Here is a 19,343-nt window from a genome sequence, read left to right on the forward strand (position 1 = left end):
TATACAGCCACTGGTCTTCCGTGGTAGTTCAGCTGTTGAAGAATCAGCCTGCAGTGTAGGAGACCCTGGTTCAATTCCTGGGTCAGGAAGCCTCCCTGGAAAAGGGATTAGCTACCAGCTCCAGTATTCTAGGGCTTCCCTGGTGGCTCAGATAGTAAAGAATCTGCCTGCAATGTGAGAGACCTGGAACGATCCCTAGGTTGGGAAGATCCCCTGGAGGAGGGAATGGCAACCCACTCCAGTATTCTTTCCTGGAGAATCCCCATGAACAGAGGAGCCATGGGGCTGCAAAGAGTATGACATGACAGTGATTAAGCACATGCAGCCACTTGGATCAGGCAGATCTGCATTTGAACTGTTTCAGTTCCAGACTAACTAATGATCGTAGGTTATTTTATTTAAATAGGCTTCATGTCCCTCATCTGAAGGGATAATAATATACAACTCAAGAGTTGTTGCAACAAGTCAGATAATATATCTAAAGGCATAAAGCAAAAATGCAATGACTCATAATCTCTATACTAATTTTTGTAATGTTGATGCTTTTGAACTGTGGTGTTGGGAGAAGACACCAAAACTGTGGTGTTGAAAGTCCCTTGGACTGCAAGGAGATCCAACTAGTCCATTCTAAAGGAGATCAGTCCTGGGTGTTCTATGGAAGGAATGATGCTAAAGCTGAAACTCCAGTACTTTGGCCACCTCATGAGAAGAGTTGACTCATTGGAAAAGACTCTGATGCTGGGAGGGATTGTGGGCAGGAGGAGAAGAGGACGACAGAGGATGAGATGGCTAGATGGCATCATGGACTCGATGGACGTGAATCTGAGTGAACTCCGGGAGTTGGTGATGGACAGGGAGGCCTGGCGTGCTGCGATTCATGGGGTTGCAGAGAGTCGGACATGACTGAGAGATTGAACTGAACTAAACTGAATTGAATAGCAAAATGAAGTCAAAATGAAATTATTATGAGAGATTTTAAAAGATGATTTGGAGAGTACAATCCTGCCAATTTGTAGCAATATTTCTTATCAGCAATTATCTAGACATGCTGCTTCAAATCTAGTTAATTTCCACATTTTTGAAATTACAACATCCTCTCATACCTAATATTGATTTTTAACTTCATTAAATTCTCCCAACACATTTAACAATATTCAATTAAATCACAGTCTTTCTTGGAACCACTGCTTCTAGGTAAAAATACAAAGTAGAGATTTCCTGATCTACTATTTTCTCCTCTTTGGCCATATGTTTTGCTACTTTATGGGCTTCCCAGGTAGCACTAGTGGTAAAGAACCTGCCTGTCCAATGCAGGAGATCTAGTATATACTTTGTCATATATTAGATTTCTCTCAGTTACTTAAACCAGTCATACTCTTGTAAATGTCCCTGGCATACAGTATTCAATTAACATTGAATCTACTTGTATAAAAGCACTCATCACACAATTTGGGGTTATCTTTTCATCTATTTTCCCCACTTATATTAGAAGCTTCTTGAAGGAAGGAAAAGTCTGATTTATTTACTCTACAAAGCTTACCACACAGGAGATGTATTTCTGTTCTCTCTCCTTCTCTCTCTCCCTTCTTTCTTCTTTCCTTCCACTGACAAATACAATATATAATAAATTAAGGAAAAGGTATTAATCACATTATTTCTCTCCACTTCTAGCAGAAGATCTACTTTTAGCTCAACTTCATAGATCATTTATGGGAAACAGTCCTTTTTCATATCTGGAAACTGTTTTCCTTGAAGAACAAGTAACATTGACAAGGCCATAATTAGGCAAGTGAAAGAGAAAAGGCCCTGCCTGACTAGCTTAATCGTTTAAACTACACCTAGAAAATAGATGACAGGCAATATTGTAAACTTACTTTCATATGTATTTTCCTCAATAGGAAATGAAGCCACTCATAATTATAAGAACTGAGTAGATTTCTCAGGAATACATATCTACTAAGTGCCAGAATTTAGATTTAAATCTATGTCTACATATACCTATGGTATATTTTATTGATATATGCCAGAAATTAACAAATATTGTAAAGCAATTATCCTCCAATTAAAAATAAATAAATTTTTTTATAGAGTTACCATATGACCCTACAATTCTACTCTCAGGTATATACCCAAAAGAGCTAAAAATATATATTAATTCAAAAATGTGTATACATACATTCATGACACTACTATTTACTATAGCCAGAAAGTGGGAACAGCCTAAATGCCCTTCAACTGATAAACAAATAAACGAAATATAGTATATCCATACAATGAAATATTATTCAGCAATAAAAAGTACTGATATATGCTAAAACATGGATGGACCTTGAAAGCATTATGCTTAGTGAAAGAAGCCAGCTAGAAATGGATACATTGTGTGATTCCATTTCTATGAAATGTCCAGTATAGGCAAAGTCATAGAGACAGACTCTTTCCTAACTAAGTGGTTAGGAAATGGGAGGAACAATTAAGAGTTGTATTTTGGAGTGATGAAATTGTTCTAGAATTCGGTAAAGGTGATAGTTGCACAGATAATGAGTACTATAAAAACAACAAAAAATATTGTATACTTTTAAAAGGTGAATGTTATCATATGATATTGCTTATATGTGGAATCTAAAAAAATAATCAAATGAAATTACAAAACAGTATTAGAGTCACAGATGTAGAAACAAACTTGTGGTTACAAGTTGGGGGAAACAGTGGAGGGATAAATTGAGACACTGAGATTGATATATACATACTACTATATATAAAATAGATAACTAAAGGACCGACTGTTAGCAGAGGGAACTTTACTCAAGACTCAGTAATGACCTATAAGGAAAAGGGATCTAAAAAAGACTGTATGTATGTACATGTATAACTGATATACTTTGCAGTACCGCAGAAGCTAATACAACATTGTAAATCAACTATACTCCAATAAAAATCTATTTTTTAAAAAGATGAATTTTCTGTAATAAATATATCTCGACTTTTAAAAACCTATGTTAATGAACATCTACTACTATATTCCTTCCTGCACAAGCAGACATGCCATATATTATATTGAAAACCTATAACAAACAATGAAAGCAAGAGAGTTTTTAGCATTTAAATTTTATAAAAACAACTTAGTGCCAAATTTATTTGAAATATTTTACAATCCCAATAATAGCCAAAAATATTTTATGTATAAAGTAAAAAATCTATAGGGAGATATCAATTTTATATTTTATGATGTCATCGGTGCATAGTTGCAATTCATTTATATTATCTTTTTAGTAGTGGTTACATTTAGAAAGAAAAACATTTTCTGAAAGTATTTGAAGGATTGATAATACTCAGTACAAGGGAGGATGAAAAAAAACAAAAATGTTAGTAGCTCAGTTACGTTCGACTCTTTGCTACACCATGGACTGACTGTGGCCCACCAGTTTCCTCTGATCATGGAATTCTCTAGGCAAGAATACTGGAGTGGGTAGCCATCCCACTTCTCCAAGGGATTTTTTCCAACCCAGGGATCAACCCAGGTCTCCTGTATTGCAGGAGGATTCTTTACCTTCTGAGCCACTTGAGGGAAGCCCACAAGGGAGATATACAACAAAACATTCTTGTTCACGTTCAGTTCAGTTCAGTTCCATTCAGTCGGTCAGCCGTGTCTGACTCTTTGCGACCCCATGAATCACAGCACTCCAGGCCTCCCTGTCCATCACCAACTCCCGGAGTTCACTCAGACTCACGTCCATCGAGTCAGTGATGCCATCTAGCCATCTCATCCTCTGTCGTCCCCTTCTCCTCCTGCCCCCAATCCCTCCCAGCATCAGAGTCTTTTCCAAAGAGTCAACTCTTTGCATGAGGGGCCAAAGTACTGGAGTTTCAGCTTTAGCATCAGTCCTTCCAAAGAAATCCCAGGGTTGATCTCCTTCAGAATGGACTGGTTGGATCTCCTTGCAGTCCAAGGGACTCTCAAGAGTCTTCTCCAACACCACAGTTCAAAAGCATCAATTCTTCGGCGCTCAGCTTTCTTCACAGTCCAACTCTCACATCCATACATGACCATTGGAGAAACCATAGCTCAGATATACAGATGACACCACCCTTATGGCAGAAAGTGAAGAGGAACTAAACAGCCTCTTGATGAAAGCGAAAGAGGAGAATGAAAAAGTTGGCTTAAAGCCCAACATTCAGAAAACTAAGATCATGGCATCTGGTCCCATCACTTCATGGGAAATAGATGGGGAAACAGTGGAAACAGTGTCAGACTTTATTTTTTGGGGCTCCAGATGGTGCACCCATGAAATTAAAAGACACTTACTCCTTGGAAGAAAAGTTATGACCAATCTAGACAGCATATTCAAAAGCAGAGACATTACTTTGCCAACAAAGGTCCATCTAGTCAAGGCTACGGTTTTTCCAGTGGTCATGTATGGATGTGAGAGTTGGACTGTGAAAAAAGCTGAGCGCCGAAGAATTGATGCTTTTGAACTGTGGTGTTGGAGAAGATTATAAATTGTTATAATGTCTTAAAGGAACAATTTGGAAATACTGATACTCTACAAAAGATGTAACTCTTTGCTAGAAATTTCACTCTAGAAATGTATTAGTGAAGTATTCTAAGGAATGTACAAAAGTACATGTAGAATGGTATTCTTTTAGCATTCTTTAAAAAAATAATTATAAATAAAGCAAAGATCCAATAAGACTGACATAAATAAACTGTGTTCCATGTAGAGAGACAGCATGCAAATACTAAAAATGATGTGTTAGCACTACAATGTGTGAAAATAAAAATTGGCCAAGATAAAAAAGTGTTAGGGCACTATACATAATTTGTTGCATTTTGAAATCTTTTAAAATATATACAAAATATTAAGAATAGTCAGCTCTGTCAGTGGATTTAAAAGAATGAAAAGAAAATCATCATTAAAAATCATATACATATTAAAGAGTTAGTATGAGATTGTTTTTAAGAACAATGTCTAATACATTTGACAGTTTAGGTGGGCAAACGCCTAGACAAGTCCAACTTACAAAAAAGATTAAATAATACATAGAAAATATGAATAGACATAAAGTAACTGAATTTTTCTTAATATATAAAGTAAATGAACTTTTAGTTTAAAATATTGCCAGAGAAAAATTTCTAGTGCCAAATGTCTTCACTAGTTGATTCTGTAGAAAATTAAAATGTATCATTCACAAACTCTTATCAGAATAAAAAGAGGTAATATATCTCATCTCAACAGTGCAACCAACATAAATTTGACACCACCTTAGCCTGACGAAAGTCATCTACAAAAAAATCTGATACTTAAAGATGAACTTTTGAGAAATTTTCTTATGAAATAAAGAATGAGTCAATTAACACCATTTCTACTCAGAACTGTCCTAGAGCTCTTAGTCAGCATAATAAGTTAAGATGTTTAAAAAGTTACAAAGAACGGATAAGAGAAAAATACTCATTATTCTCAAGAGTCTCTCAGACTCTTTGCCATCTGAGCCACCAGGGAAAAGATTTGCAAATACTTTCTAAGCACTCAAATTCAAAGTATATTAATATAAGGAGCCACTTATGAATCAATAAATAAAAGACAGATAACAGTAAAGTGGACAAATTCTTTGAGTGGTAGTCTAAAACATCATTGCCTTCCCAGGTGGCTCAGTGGCAATGAGTATGCCTGACAATGCAGGAGACAAAGGTTCGATCACTTAGTAAGGAAGGTCCCTGGAAAAGATAATAGCAACCTACTCCAGTATTCTTTCCTGGGAAACCCTATGGACAGAGAAGTCTGACAGGATTACAGCCCATGGGGTCTAAAAGAGTCAGGCATGACTTAGTGACTAAAACCCAACAAAACCAAAACACCATATTCAAACAGCCTATATACATATATATAAAGATATTTAACAACATATTAATGAAAAATGCAAATTAAAACCATAATGAGACATCCGTCTCCACACATTCTCACCTTCTATAATAGTTAAGACTATTCAAGTTAAAAAGACTACAAAAAACCAACTGAAGGCAAAGCTAATGAGTAACTTGAAATCTCACACACCAAAGGTTGAACTGGAAATTGGCTCGATCATTGGAAAATCTAGGAATTTCTACTAAGCATTATTCATTGATTAAGCAACTTAACCTTACGTTCAGTTCAGTCACTGAGTCATGACCAGCTCTTTGCAACCCCATAGACTGCAGCACACCAGGTAGCCCTGTCCATCGCCAGCTCCCAGAGTTTGCTCAAACTTATGTCCACTGAGTCGGTGATGCTATCCAGCCATCTCATCCTCTTTCATCCGCTTCTCCTCCTGCCTTCAATCTTTCCCTGCATCAGGGTCTTTTCTAGAGAGTCAGTTCTTCTCATCAAGTGGCCAAAGTATTGGAGTTTCAGCTTCAGCATCAGTCCTTCCAATGAACATTCAGGGCTGATTTCCTCTAGGATGGACTGGTTGGATCTCCTTGCAGTGCAAGGGACTCTCAGAGTCTTCACCAACACCACAGTTCAAAAGCATCAATTTTTCGGTGCTCATCTTTCTTTATAGTCCAACTCTCACATCCATATATGAATACTGCATAAATGCTTTGACTAGACGGACCTTTGTTGGCAAAGTATTGTCTCTACTTTTTAATATGCTGTCTACGCTGGTCATAACTTTTCTTCCAAGGAGTCTTTTAATTTCATGGCTGAAGACACCATCTGCAGTGATCCTGGAGCCCCCCCAAAATAAAGTCTGCCACTGTTGCTATTGTTTCCCCATCTATTTGCCATTAAGTGATGGGACTGGATGCCATGATCTTAGTTTTCTGAATGTTGAGTTTTAAGCCAACTTTTTCACTCTCCTCTTTCACTTTCATCAAGAGCCTCTTTAGTTCTTCTTTGCTTTCTGCCATCAGGATGGTGTCCTCTGCATATCTGAGGTTACTGATATTTCTCCCGGCAATCTTTATTCCAGCTTGGGCTTCATCCAGTCCAGCATTTCTCATGATGTACTCTGCAAATAAGTTAAATAAGCAGGGTGACAATATACAGCCTTGATGTACTCCTTTCCCAATTAGTAACCAGTCTGTTGTTTCACGTTCAGTTCTAACTGTTGCTTCTTGACCTGCATACAGATTCCTCAAGAGGTAGGTAAGGTGGTCTGCTATTCCCATCTCTTTCAGAATTTCCACAGTTTGTTATGATCCACACAGTCAAAGGCTTCGGCATAGTCAGTAAAGCAGAAGTAGATGTTTCTCTGGAACTCTTTTGGTTTTTCAATTAACCAACAGATGTTGGCAATCTGATCTCTGGTTCCTCTACCTTTTCTAAATTCAGCTTGAACATCTGGAATTTCAAAGTTCATGTACTGTTGAAGCCTGGCTTGGGGAATTTTGAGCATTACTTTGCTAGTGTGTGAGATGAGTACAATTATGCAGTAGTTTGAACATTCTCTGGCATTGCCTTTCTTTGTGATTGGAATGAAAACTGACCTTTTCCAGTTCTGTGGCCACTGCTGAGGTTTCCAAATTTGCTGGCATATTGAGTGCAACACTTTCACAGCATTATCTTTCAGGATTTCAAATAGCTCAACTGGAATTCCATCACCTTCACTAGTTTTGTTCATAATGATGCTTACTAAGGACCACTTGACTTTACATTCCAGGATCTCTGTCTCTAGGTGAATGATCACACCATTATGGTTATCTGGGTCATGAAGATCTTCTTTGTATAGTTCTTCTGTGTATTCTTGCCACCTCTTAATATCTTCTGCTTCTGTTAAGTCTATACCATTTTTGTCCTTTATTGTGTCCACCTTTCATGAAATGTTCCCTTGGTATCTCTAATTTTCTTGAAGAGCTTCCTAGTCTTTCCCATTCTATTGTTTTCCTCAATTCTTTACATGGATCACTGAGGAAGGCTTTCTTCTCTTTCTGTGCTATTCTTTGGAACTCTGCATTCAAATGGGTATATCTTTCCTTTTCTCCTTTGTCTTTCAAATCTCTTCTATTCACAGTTATTTTTAAGGCCTCCTCAGACAATCATTTTGCCATTTTGCATTTTTTTTTCCTTGGGGATGATCTTGATCCCTGCCTCCTGACAATGTCACAAACTCTGTCCATAGATCTTCAAACACACTGTCTATCAGATCTGATCCCTTGAATCTATTTGTCACTTCCACTGTATAATCATAAGAGATATGATTTAGGTCATACCTGAATGGTCTAGTGGTTTTCCCTACTTTCCCCCAATTTAAGTCTGAATTTGGCAGTAAAGAGTCATGATCTGTGCCATGGTCATCTCCCTGGTCTTGTTTTGCTGACTGTATAGAACTTCTGCATCTTTGGCTGCAAAGAATATAATCAATCTGATTTTGGTATTTACCATCTGGTGATGTCCACATATAAAGTCTTCTCTTGTGTTGTTGGAGGATGGTGTTTGCTAGGATCAGTGCATTCTCTTGGCAAAACTCTACTAGCTGTTGACCTGCTTCATTTCGTACTCCAAGGCCAAATTTGCCTGTTACTCCAGATATCTCTTGACATCCTACTTTTGCATTCCAGTCCCCTATAATGAGAAGGACATCTTTTTTGGGTGTTAGTTCTAGATGGTCTTGTAGCTCTTCATAGACTCATTCAATTGCAACTTCTTCAGCATTACTGGTTGGGGCACAGACTTGGGTTGCTCTGATATTGAGTGGTTTGCCTTGGAAATGAACAGAGATCATGCTGTTGTTTTTGAGACTGCATCCAAGTACTGCATTTTGGACTCTTGTTGACTATGATGGCTACTGCATTTTTTCTAAAGGATTATTGATGACAGTAGTATATACAATGGTCATCTGAGTTAAATTCACCCATTCCAGTGTATTTTAGTTCACTGAATCCTAAAATGTCAGTGTTCACTCTTGCTGTCCCCTGTTTGACCACTCCCAATTTGCCTTGATTCGTCGACCTAGCATTCCAGTTTCCCATGCAATATTGTTCTTTACAGCATCGGACTTTACTTCCATCACCAGGCACATCCACAATTGGGTGTTTTTTCATTGGCTCCATCTCTTTATTGTTTCTGAAGTTATTTCTCCACTGATTTCCAGTAGCATATTGGGTACCTACCAACCTGGTGTGTTCATCTTTCTGTGTCCTTATCTTTTTGCCTTTCATACTGTTCATGGGGTTCTCAAGGCAGAAATACTGAAGTTGTTTGCCATTCCCTTCTTCAGTTCACCACATTTTGTCAGAACTCTCCACCATGACCCATCCATCTTGGGTTTTTAGAGTTTCATTTGCTGGATCTTTCTCACTGCCACCCCATTGGTGCATAAAAGTGATAGACAAAGAAGGGAAGCTTAGGGAAAAAAGTCTGTTGAGGTATAGGCTGTGTGGCCACTGTGTGGTGCAGAAACAGCTTTAAGGAGATACCCCATGTCCAAGAGCAGAGACGCCCCAGCAAGACGGTAGGTGCTGGAGCAGCAGTTGTGCCGCACTCAAGCAACTGTGAGGAGATACCCCACATCCAAGAACAAAGTAGAAGCCCCAGAAAGATGGTAGGATGGGCGAAATCATGTTTAGGATCAAACCCCATACCTACTAGAAATGCTCAGAGGGCTCAAACAAACCTTGTGTGCACCAGGACCCAGAGACCCCACAGAGACTGAGACAGACAGAACTGTGTTGGAGCATCTCCTGTGGAGGTATGGGTCAGCAGTGGACTGCTGCAGGGGCAACGGCTCTGGGTGCAGCAGACCTGGGTATGGCATAAGCCTTGTTGGAGGAGGTCGCCATTAACCCCACCATAGAGCCGCCAGAACTTACACAGGACTAGGAAATAGTCTCTTGGAGGGCACAAACAGAAACTTGTGTGTACAGGACTCAGTAGAAAGGAATATTGACCCACAATAGACTGACCCAGACTTGCCCATAAGTGTCCAGGAGTCTCTCGTGGAGGTGTGGGTCGGTGATGGCCTGATGTGGGTTGGAGCTATTGAGTATAGCATTGCATGCATGGGACCTTTTGAAGGAGGTCGCCATTTTCTTCATTACCTCCACCATAGTTTGGCCCCAGGTAAATAACAGGGAGGGAGCACAGCTCCATCCATCAACAGAAAATTGCATTAAAGATTTACTGAACATGGCCCCTGCCCATCAGAACAAGACCCAATTTCCCCCTCAGTCAGTCTCTCCCATCAGGAAGCTTCCATAAGCCTCTTACTCTTCTCCATCAGAAGGCAGACAGACTGAAAACCACAATCACAGGAAACTAATCTTAGGCATATCTTAGCAAAAAATGCATACATATACATGTGCTACAAAAGGCATGTAAAAGAATGTATAAGAAAACTATTATACAAAACTGAAAACAACCTAGACATCTAACAGGTAGAACAGATAGGTTTGTGTTGGAGTACAATGGAATTTTATAGAACAACAAAAATGAATTATTATTACATTCAAAGAATGGATATATCTCAACAGAAAGACTGAGCAAAAGAAATTTGATACAAAAAAAGTCACATATGGTATGATTTTGTCTATACAAATTTCAAAAACAGGCAAAACAATTCTATGGTCTTGAAGTCAGAATTAGTGATTACTTTTGTGGAAGAACAAGGTGGTAATGATCGCTGGAAGAGGGGGTTTTGGGTACTGACAAAGTTCTTTACTCAGAACTGAATCTTGATTTCATGACTCTTTTCTGTGTGATTTTCTATATTTCTGTTATTCTAACAAAAGTTTTTTTTTTTTTAATAAAAGCAATGCAATGTTTTATTAAAAGTAGATGTCTTAGTTTCATCATCATTCCAAATAATTTTTTGGGAAAAAAAGTGAGTTAATTTTATAGCACCAAAAAATATCTTCACGACCTAGATAACCACAATGGTGTGATCACTCACATAGAGCCAGACATCCTGGAATTCAAAGTCAAGTGGGCCTTAGGAAGCATTTCTATGAACAAAGCTAGTAGAAGTGATGGAATTCCAGTTGAGCTATTTCAAATCGTGAAAGATGATGCTGTGAAAGTGCTGCACTCAATATGCCAGCAAATTTGGAAACCTCAGCAGTGGCCACAGGACTGGAAAAGGTCAGTTTTCATTCCAATCCCAAAGAAAGGCAATGCCAGAGAATGTTCAAACTACTGCACAATTGTACTCATCCTCACACACTAGCAAAGTAATGCTCAAAATTCCCCAAGCCAGGCTTCAACAGTACATGAACCATAAACTTCCAGATGTTCAAGCTGAATTTAGAAAAGGCAGAGAGGAACCAGAGATCAAATTGCCAACATCTGTTGGACCATTAAAAAAGCAAGAGAGTTACAGAAAAACATCTATTTCTGGTTCATTGACTACACCATTGACCATTGACTGTGTGGATGACAACAAACTGTGGAAAATTCTTCAAGAAATAAAAATACCAGGCCACCTGACCTGCCTCTTGAGAAATCTGTATGCAGGTCAAGAAGCAACAGTTCAAACTGGACATGGAACAACAGACTGGTTCCAAATAGGAAAAGGAGTATGTCAAGGCTGTATATTGTCACTCTGCGTATTTAACTTATATGCAGAGTACATCATGCATAATGTTGGACTGGATGAAGTCCAAGCTGGAATCAAGACTGCCAGGAGAAATATCAATAACCTCAGATATGCAGATGACACCACCCTTGGCAGAAAGTGTAGAAGAACTAAAGAGCTTCTTGAAGAAAGTTAAAGAGGAGAGTGACAAAGTTGGCTTAAAACTCAACATTCAGAAAACCAAGATCACAGTATCTGGTCCCATTACTTCATGGCAAATAGAGGGAACAACAATGGAAACAGTGAGAGACTTTATTTTGGGGGACTCCAAAATCACTGCAGATGGTGGCTGCAGCCATGAAATTAAAAGACGCTTGCTCCTTGGAAGGAAAGCTATGATCAATCTAATCAGCATATTAAAAAGCAGAGACATTACTTTGCCAACAAAGTTCTATCTAGTCAAAGGCATGTTTTTTTTTCAGTAGTCATGTATGGATGTGAGTTTGACCATAAAGAGAGCTGAGTGCTGAAGAACTGATGACTTTGAACTGTGGTGTTGGAGAAGAAATCTTGAGAGTCCCTTGCACTGCAAGGAGATTCAACCAGTCTATCCTAAAGAAATCAGTTCTGAATATTCATTGGAAGGACTGATGCTGAAGCTGAAATTCCAATACTCTGGCCACCTGATGAGAAGAACTGACTCACTAGAAAAGACCCTGATGTTGGGAAAGATTGAAAGCAGGAGGAGAAGGGGATGACAGAGGATGAGATGGTTGGATGGCATCACCAACCTGATGGACATGAGTTTGAACAAGCTCTGGGAGTTGGTGATGGACAGGGAAGACTGGCGTGCTGCAGCCAGTCTGCAGAGTCAGACATGACTGAGCAACTGAACTGAACTGAACTGATGCTTTACAAACTTCCAGAATCCATACCAATCAAAGGCTTTTTATTAAATGAAGAGAAAGAGAATTCCATTCACAAGTATTTAGTTCAAACACAGCTAAACTTATCTATCTACATAATCCATGTAACTATACATTTATTTCTTCTTCTAAAATGGAGAATTAAGAATTACCTACTGATTTAGCATTTGTTAGTTATTCAATGTCCTAAGCATGCCTTATCTTGAAAACAATTGAGTGAAAGTTGCTCTGTCATGTCCAACTCTCTGTGACCCCATGGACTATACAGTCCATGGAAATTTCTAGGCCAGAATGCTGGAGTGGGTAGCCTTTCCCTTCCTCAGAGGATCTTCCCAATCCAGGGATTGAACCCAGGTCTCCCACATTTTAGGTGGATTCTTTACTAGCTGAGCCACAAGGGAAGCCCAAGAATACTAGTGTGGGTAACCTACCCCTTCTCCAGCAGATCTTCCTGACCCAGGCATCAAACCTGGGTCTCCTGCATTGCAGGTGGATTCTTTACCAACTGAGCCATCAGAGAAGCCCTATCTTGACAAATTACTTATCAAAAGATTCTTTTTTATCTGTCTTGCTGTATAAATCAACAAACCCAGCAATCATTGAAAAATTAAGAAGATTGACATAGCCTCTAGTTTTATTTCTTATTTCCAAGGTAGAGATATAAATCTATAATCTTCTGACATCTTAAAAAGGTACTTAGTTTTAACCTTCTTTAAATTCATTTCTTCAGAAATATACATCAGTGTCTTCACTGGGCCCAATGAGGAATAAGGCATTGGCCCTGTCCTCAAGGGTTTACAATAGGGGTAACAAGCAAGTAAATAGTCAGTTATAACACAGTATTGTAAGTGCTATGGTTAGGATACCCACAGGTTGTTATGAATGCACTGAATAAGGGTTAAAACCTAGCCTGGAAATTTTGGAAAGTCTTCCTTAGGATGGTGGCAGCTTCAGAGCCTTAAAGAGGTGAGGCAGACCAACTACATGGCAGACAAGGAGACAGAAAATGTCTGGCAGGAAATAGAATATGGAGGGGAAGTGGGGTTTGGGAAAATAGAGGAAGAATATAATAAATAAGGTGAAATGCAAAAAGTTTAGTATGACTGGCACTGTGGAATATTGGAGATGGAAGAAACTGAAATGATGAGGAAATGAATTTAGAGAAGTAAACAAGGACCACTTCATAAAGGACATTAGGTCCTTAATTAAGAAAAAGACTTAAAGAACTTCAGGCAGTTTGTTATTTAAGAAAGAGAGAGAAAAAACTCCACCAAAAATTTTTCAGCAGAGGAGGTACCTGTTGAGATTGGTTTCAGAAAGATAACTGATAGTGCAGAGAATGTGCTTGAGAAGACTACAGGACAGTGGGACTGAAGTAGGGGCTCTGAAGTCTGAACATGCTCAGAATATCCTCATTTCCTACATGGGAAACAAAGGTTTAAAGAAATTAAATACCTTGCCCTGAATCACACAGTTTGTAAGTGGCTGAGCTAGGTCTCAAGCAAAGCTCTGAATAATTCTAAAATGTGTGCTTTCAAGGACCTTAGAAAATGCCTCTGAGGGAAAGAAATGAATGTGACAAACCCTAAGCACTTAGAGAATAGCAACAAACAAAACAATGTAGGAAAAGCAATGACAGAGTCAAGTCTACATCATCGAAATCAAGTGCAGGGGTGAGCAATTATCCAGTGAATTAAGGACCATCTGGATAATCCTGGCAAAAGCAGATTTAGTGTCTGAGTCATTCAGATAATTGTGCAAACAATGTGCCCTTATCTGGCTGAGTAACCTGGTCATTAATATCTTCCATAGTACATTCTGCCCTGTGGCACTTTTGAAATGGACAACAGTAGCTCAGAAAGAATTAAGGTACTATTCACTTCATGGGAAAGCCACATAAATAATAACGGGATCTCAATAGACTGTGAGTGTATTTTATACATCCCCAAGAGCCATTTCACACAGAGATACATGATATACATAAGCCAAATCCCACTTCAAAGAAGGAAAAATTTCAGCAAAAGCACTCTCAAATGCATGTTGTTATATTCAATTCTTTGCAGGTAGCAGAAAGTTTTATGGGCCTTAAAGCGATGAAAAATATCACTGCAAATAGATTTATAGATTAAATTACAGTAAGGTTACAAATTTCTGTATGTTCAACATAAAAGAAGAAAGGGGAAAAAAACAGGGTGAGGAAAAATTTCACAGTTTGTATCAGATTTGTTATTATATGAAGAAACTATGAATATTCCAATAGAGAAATAGTCAAGTAAAATCCACAAATAAAGAAATACAAAGAGAAGAGAAAGGTTTGAGAAATGAAAATATGTCAAACTCATTCAAAATCATAGAGACACAACTCAAAGAATGACTAGATATATAATTTTGACTACGAAAGAGTCACAGTTGTTTTAACCATAATAACAGGTGTTAATGAGATTACGGCCAATCAGTTTAAACTGAGTATCAATTTGTGCACCTTTTTTTTTTTTGTAACAGCAATTTGGGAATTAGCATTCAGAGTCTGGAAATATTTATACATTTGATCCAATAACATCTAAGAAGTTATAGTAAAGAAATGATCTGAAAGGTAAAGGCTAATGAGTATCTATGTTTAGTTCCACAAGTGTGAAAAATGAAACTATCTAAAGGCTTTGTTACAAAAAAACAACCAAAAACTGGCAGCCATAAAAGAACATGGCTAGTAAGAATATTAAATGAAATAAATGAATATTTATGGTGTGTTGTTATGCTAGAAAAAAGCTGAATGCCAAAATCCATATTCACTGTAAATTCAGATCTGTAAATTTAAAACATGTATGCATATTCATAAAAATAAAACTAGAAGGTTGATAGTAGATCTCTGTGCATGATGAGACTATCTTTATTTCCAATTTTTCTTGAATGATCCTGCATTTCCTTATAACTATAAAAAGCTATCATTTAACATTTAAATTTAATACTAAATATTCTTTCAAATACAATTTTATACAGTAAGTCATTCAGACAACCATAGTGAAATAATGTCCCATCCTCCACCTGCTATATTTCCAAGTTCATACAACTGCTATTTCCTGTTCTAAGGATCTGAACCCACGTATTCTTGCTCCAAAGCCAGTGCTCTTCAAGATACAAAGTAAAAGCACAGTGAAAGATTCAAAGCAGAGTTGAATCAATAAGGAACATTAAAAATACATTATATCAATAATAATATTTGGCATCTCAGGTTTAAGCAGAGAAACTTATACACAGGGATATTTGATAACTGCACTAATGGAGTCATGCAATGACAGATGAAACTGGCATCAAGGAAAACAGAAAAATACAAATTAGATTGAGAATAGAAATGAAATAAATTAATTACTGAATAGATGGTGGGCATCTGGAAGTAGATAAAAAAAAAAACAACTGATCACAAATCAGAAAAGCCTAGAAAACTGCAGTATCCTTTGCTAAAAGCCAGTTTAAGGATGATGATTATTAATGGTGGAAAAGTAAAAAAAAAAAAATTGTTTTCTCTAAATACAGTATAATTACTATAAACAGTATTTTTTCTTCTAGTAGCTATTGTCTCATTTTCAAGGAGGAGATGGACAATATGGCAGGAATGGCAGATTAAAAGGGAATGCACCACTAAAAAAAAATTGAAGACTGGACTTGAGGAAGGACTTACTGATGACTTAGAGGGGATAAGTTCTAGATATGACACAGGCCATGGCCAGTTTATCATTAGAAATGGATGGACCTTGTTGATCTCTTTTTTAATAAGGCGTGTGGGATGGCATGTTTTGAGTGGAGAAATACGGATTATCTATTTTTCAACTTTGTCTCAAGGGGAAGAAGATATCAGAGAATCGATAGAATAACATGTATATCTTCATAACCTCTACTGGAAAATAGAATCATTCTGTGGAGGGATATAGAAATGCCTCATGTCATTCATTCCTCCCCATGGAGAGAATAATGGAACCAAAGGAAGTTTCCAAAATTAGTTCCCAACACAGAGCCTTCTATCAATTAATAAATTACCCCAAACCACTGCTGCACTCATCCAAACAATTCCTTATGATGATATTTCCTCAGTAAGAATCTTTAAGCCTCCTTAGAACTGTGTTCATCTTGATGTATACACAAATAGGGGTTTTGATCTTTTTCTACAAAGTACATACTGCCTAATTAGAAGACAAATCAGATATACAAATAATAAAAAATTAAACCAATCAAATGATACTTAGTGTCTGATTAACTGAATAACCTTGGCCTATACTGTTTTTCTTTAACTTTTTATTTTATATTGCCGTGTAGCTGATTAACAGTGCTGTGATAGTTTCAGGTGGGACAGCAAAGGGACTCAGCTACACATATATATGTATCCATTCTCCTGCCAATATGCCCTCCCATCCAACCTTGGCCTATACTGTTAGTGATATCAATATTGATCAAGTTTTGTTACCAGGACCAAAAACCATGGGACACTGAAGTATTCTGTTTGATGGCAAACTGCTATGCAATTAATTCACAGTAGGTTTTCAAATGTTAAGGTGGAAATAGTGGATTTGGGGAAGATTTTAAACAAATTATTTCTGTCCTCAAAATCTTAGTTTTCTCATCTAAGGAAATGGAAAGGTTATCACCAAAATTAAATAATTCCAGGCAATGGGGAAATAAATGCAAAGAAAGTCCATGTAGTGCAAGTAGACTTGATATAAAACAACAGCAAAAGTTTAAATATCAAATCTATTAGTAAAATTTGTACAAAAAATATATCAAAATTACCTTCTGAGGTTCTAAAGGTCCCTTAGCTTTATATCCTATAAAATGCATGGGTCAATTCCTCCAGATTCCAAATACTGTCAACTGCAACTTACCAAATAAATTTACCATCAAACAATCAAGATACAGACACAAGCATCCCAGATATGATTCATATTTATTCGATATGTATGCTACATTTCATGCTGATAAGCTACACTGTGAAGCTGAAAATGCAGGGAAATGGATGAAGATAAATTAGCATTCCAAGAATGTATTCAAAATAATATTTGGAAATATTGTTCTTCATGGGCAATGCAAAAATATTATTTTATGCAAGGTTTCCTCAGTATGAGTGCATCTTCTCTGGCTTTTCCCCCAATGGAGAATTTGATTCCCTCTTTCCCCTCCCACTCAGTGTTTCCAGATTGCTTCAGAAGGCCAAGCCAGCCTGCTCAGCAGCAGGCAAACAGGGCTGGGTGTGCAGGAGCTATATATAGCTCCACCTTGGAGATATGCACACACAAGTATATGTACAAATGTCCATGCTGGATGGGGCATGAATAAATAAGAAGAGGTTACAGCTCCTCCCATCTTCCTTCTTCCCATCACCAGAATGTTTGAGTAATTTTCAAAGCAGGGTGTCATCAGACCCTGATAGTGATGCAGCGCCCAATTTCTCTGCAATTCTTCTGCTTACTGATTCCAGCAATCTGACTCTAGCAGGAACCGGCACTGGGCCAACACCTACTACCCAGATGTGGTCAGCCAGGGAGGCTGCCTTGCAGCCCCTGGGAGCCCATCCCGGCACAATTACTTAACTCTCTGGGAATCCCCCAGGATAAACCCATCTTTTAAAAACTAGGATAGACAACGCCACGCTAGGAGAGAAGAGGCCAAGCCTTCTTTGCCTCTCCCCTCCTCAGGTCTGCAGCAAATAGGGGAGAAGGACTGATGTCTCCTTAATGGAGATGTAATTAATTGGAAAATGCCCTTCGAGTTGCAGTTTTTTTCCCCCAACCCCCACTCCCCAAGGGCCAGGGAGAAAACAAGCCCCTTTTCCTCTCAGCGCAACCATTCCCAGTTTTTCAGGGTTGTGCTAGTCTAGAGACAAGGTAGGAGAGAGGAAACGAGCGGGTGTGGACAGGCGTGGGGCGGAGCAGACTCTCATCTCAGTTTAGGAAGACCTGGGTTACCGGCTGCTGACATGTCTGCTCGCCCAGACCCTCCCCCGCCCGGTCGACTTGGCACCTCTTGGGCTCATCGCCCGCGATGTCGGCCGCAGCCTCTGAGAGGAAAGTTGACGAGAGGAGACCCGGGGGCTAGGTCCCCTTTCCCAAGGCACTGCCGCCTGCCCTGCCCGTCACCCCGGGCTCCCGGAGCCCGCACCCCTCCTTCCCGGTACGACACTCCCTTCACCCAGCCCTTCCTGCCATCCTTCTCAACGAGAGCTGCGGAGACCGCAGGAGATCTAGGGGTGACGAGGGCGGGGCGGGGCTGGGGGAAGGGGAAGGGAGGCAACAGCCGCAGGAAAATACGCATTCTTTATTCTGTCTGCAAAGAAGGGAAAGTCCTGCCTCCTACCTGTTCCCTGCTTCTGCTCGCCTCGGCGCGGCACAGCTGGACCATAACCTACAGGTTTCCCACTTCCGCCGCAAACACCTGGGAGCGCATCTCCCCACCCGGCGCCCCTACTCGCCTCGGCCGAGCCCACCCCAGCTACTTGACAGCAGAAGCCGGGCCTTTTAGAGCGGTTATTGGAGCGGCAAGGAAAGTGGGGCGGGCGCTAGAGAAAAAGCCGCGTCTCTGATTGGTCAAATGGGATGTCACTCATCCCAGGACCAGGGCTTGCTGCGGAAAAGGGTAGCTGCTGCTAGACCCAACCGCACGGGTCTCTGCAGTCCCTGGAACCAAACCCTGCAGCCACTGGATCCGTGACCCCTAAGAGGAGGAAACTGGTTTGTTGACTTGTCATCTGAGACCCCAAGAGGGAGGGAGGGACCAGGCAGAACCAGACACCCAATACTTTCCAGGGCTCTCCTGAAGGGACCATCTGCTCTGGAAGATTTGACAGGCCAAAATATTAGGAACAGTGAGTGCCTAGATAGAGGGGCACGAACTTCGGTAACAAATGAAGCTAGATAGAAAAATACATATAATTACGTGGAAAAAGAA

The 19,343-nt window shown here is 39.2% G+C and overlaps 1 protein-coding gene across 1 annotated transcript; it reads left to right on the forward strand.

Moving 5' to 3' along the window:
* Window positions 1–18,375: 18,375 nt before the first annotated feature.
* On the forward strand, window positions 18,376–18,978 carry LOC128048127 (putative HTLV-1-related endogenous sequence). The gene has a single exon (XM_052640565.1). The coding sequence runs from the start codon at window positions 18,376–18,378 to the stop codon at window positions 18,976–18,978; it is 603 nt and encodes a 200-aa protein (XP_052496525.1).
* Window positions 18,979–19,343: the final 365 nt, after the last annotated feature.

The sequence above is a fragment of the Budorcas taxicolor genome, chromosome 5, assembly GCF_023091745.1.
Source record: "Budorcas taxicolor isolate Tak-1 chromosome 5, Takin1.1, whole genome shotgun sequence".
Lineage (NCBI taxonomy): Eukaryota > Metazoa > Chordata > Mammalia > Artiodactyla > Bovidae > Budorcas > Budorcas taxicolor.

Coding starts and splice junctions, on each gene's coding strand:
- LOC128048127 (XM_052640565.1), top strand. CDS start 18,376: ATGTCTGCTCGCCCAGACCCTCCCCCGCCCGGTCGACTTGGCACCTCT.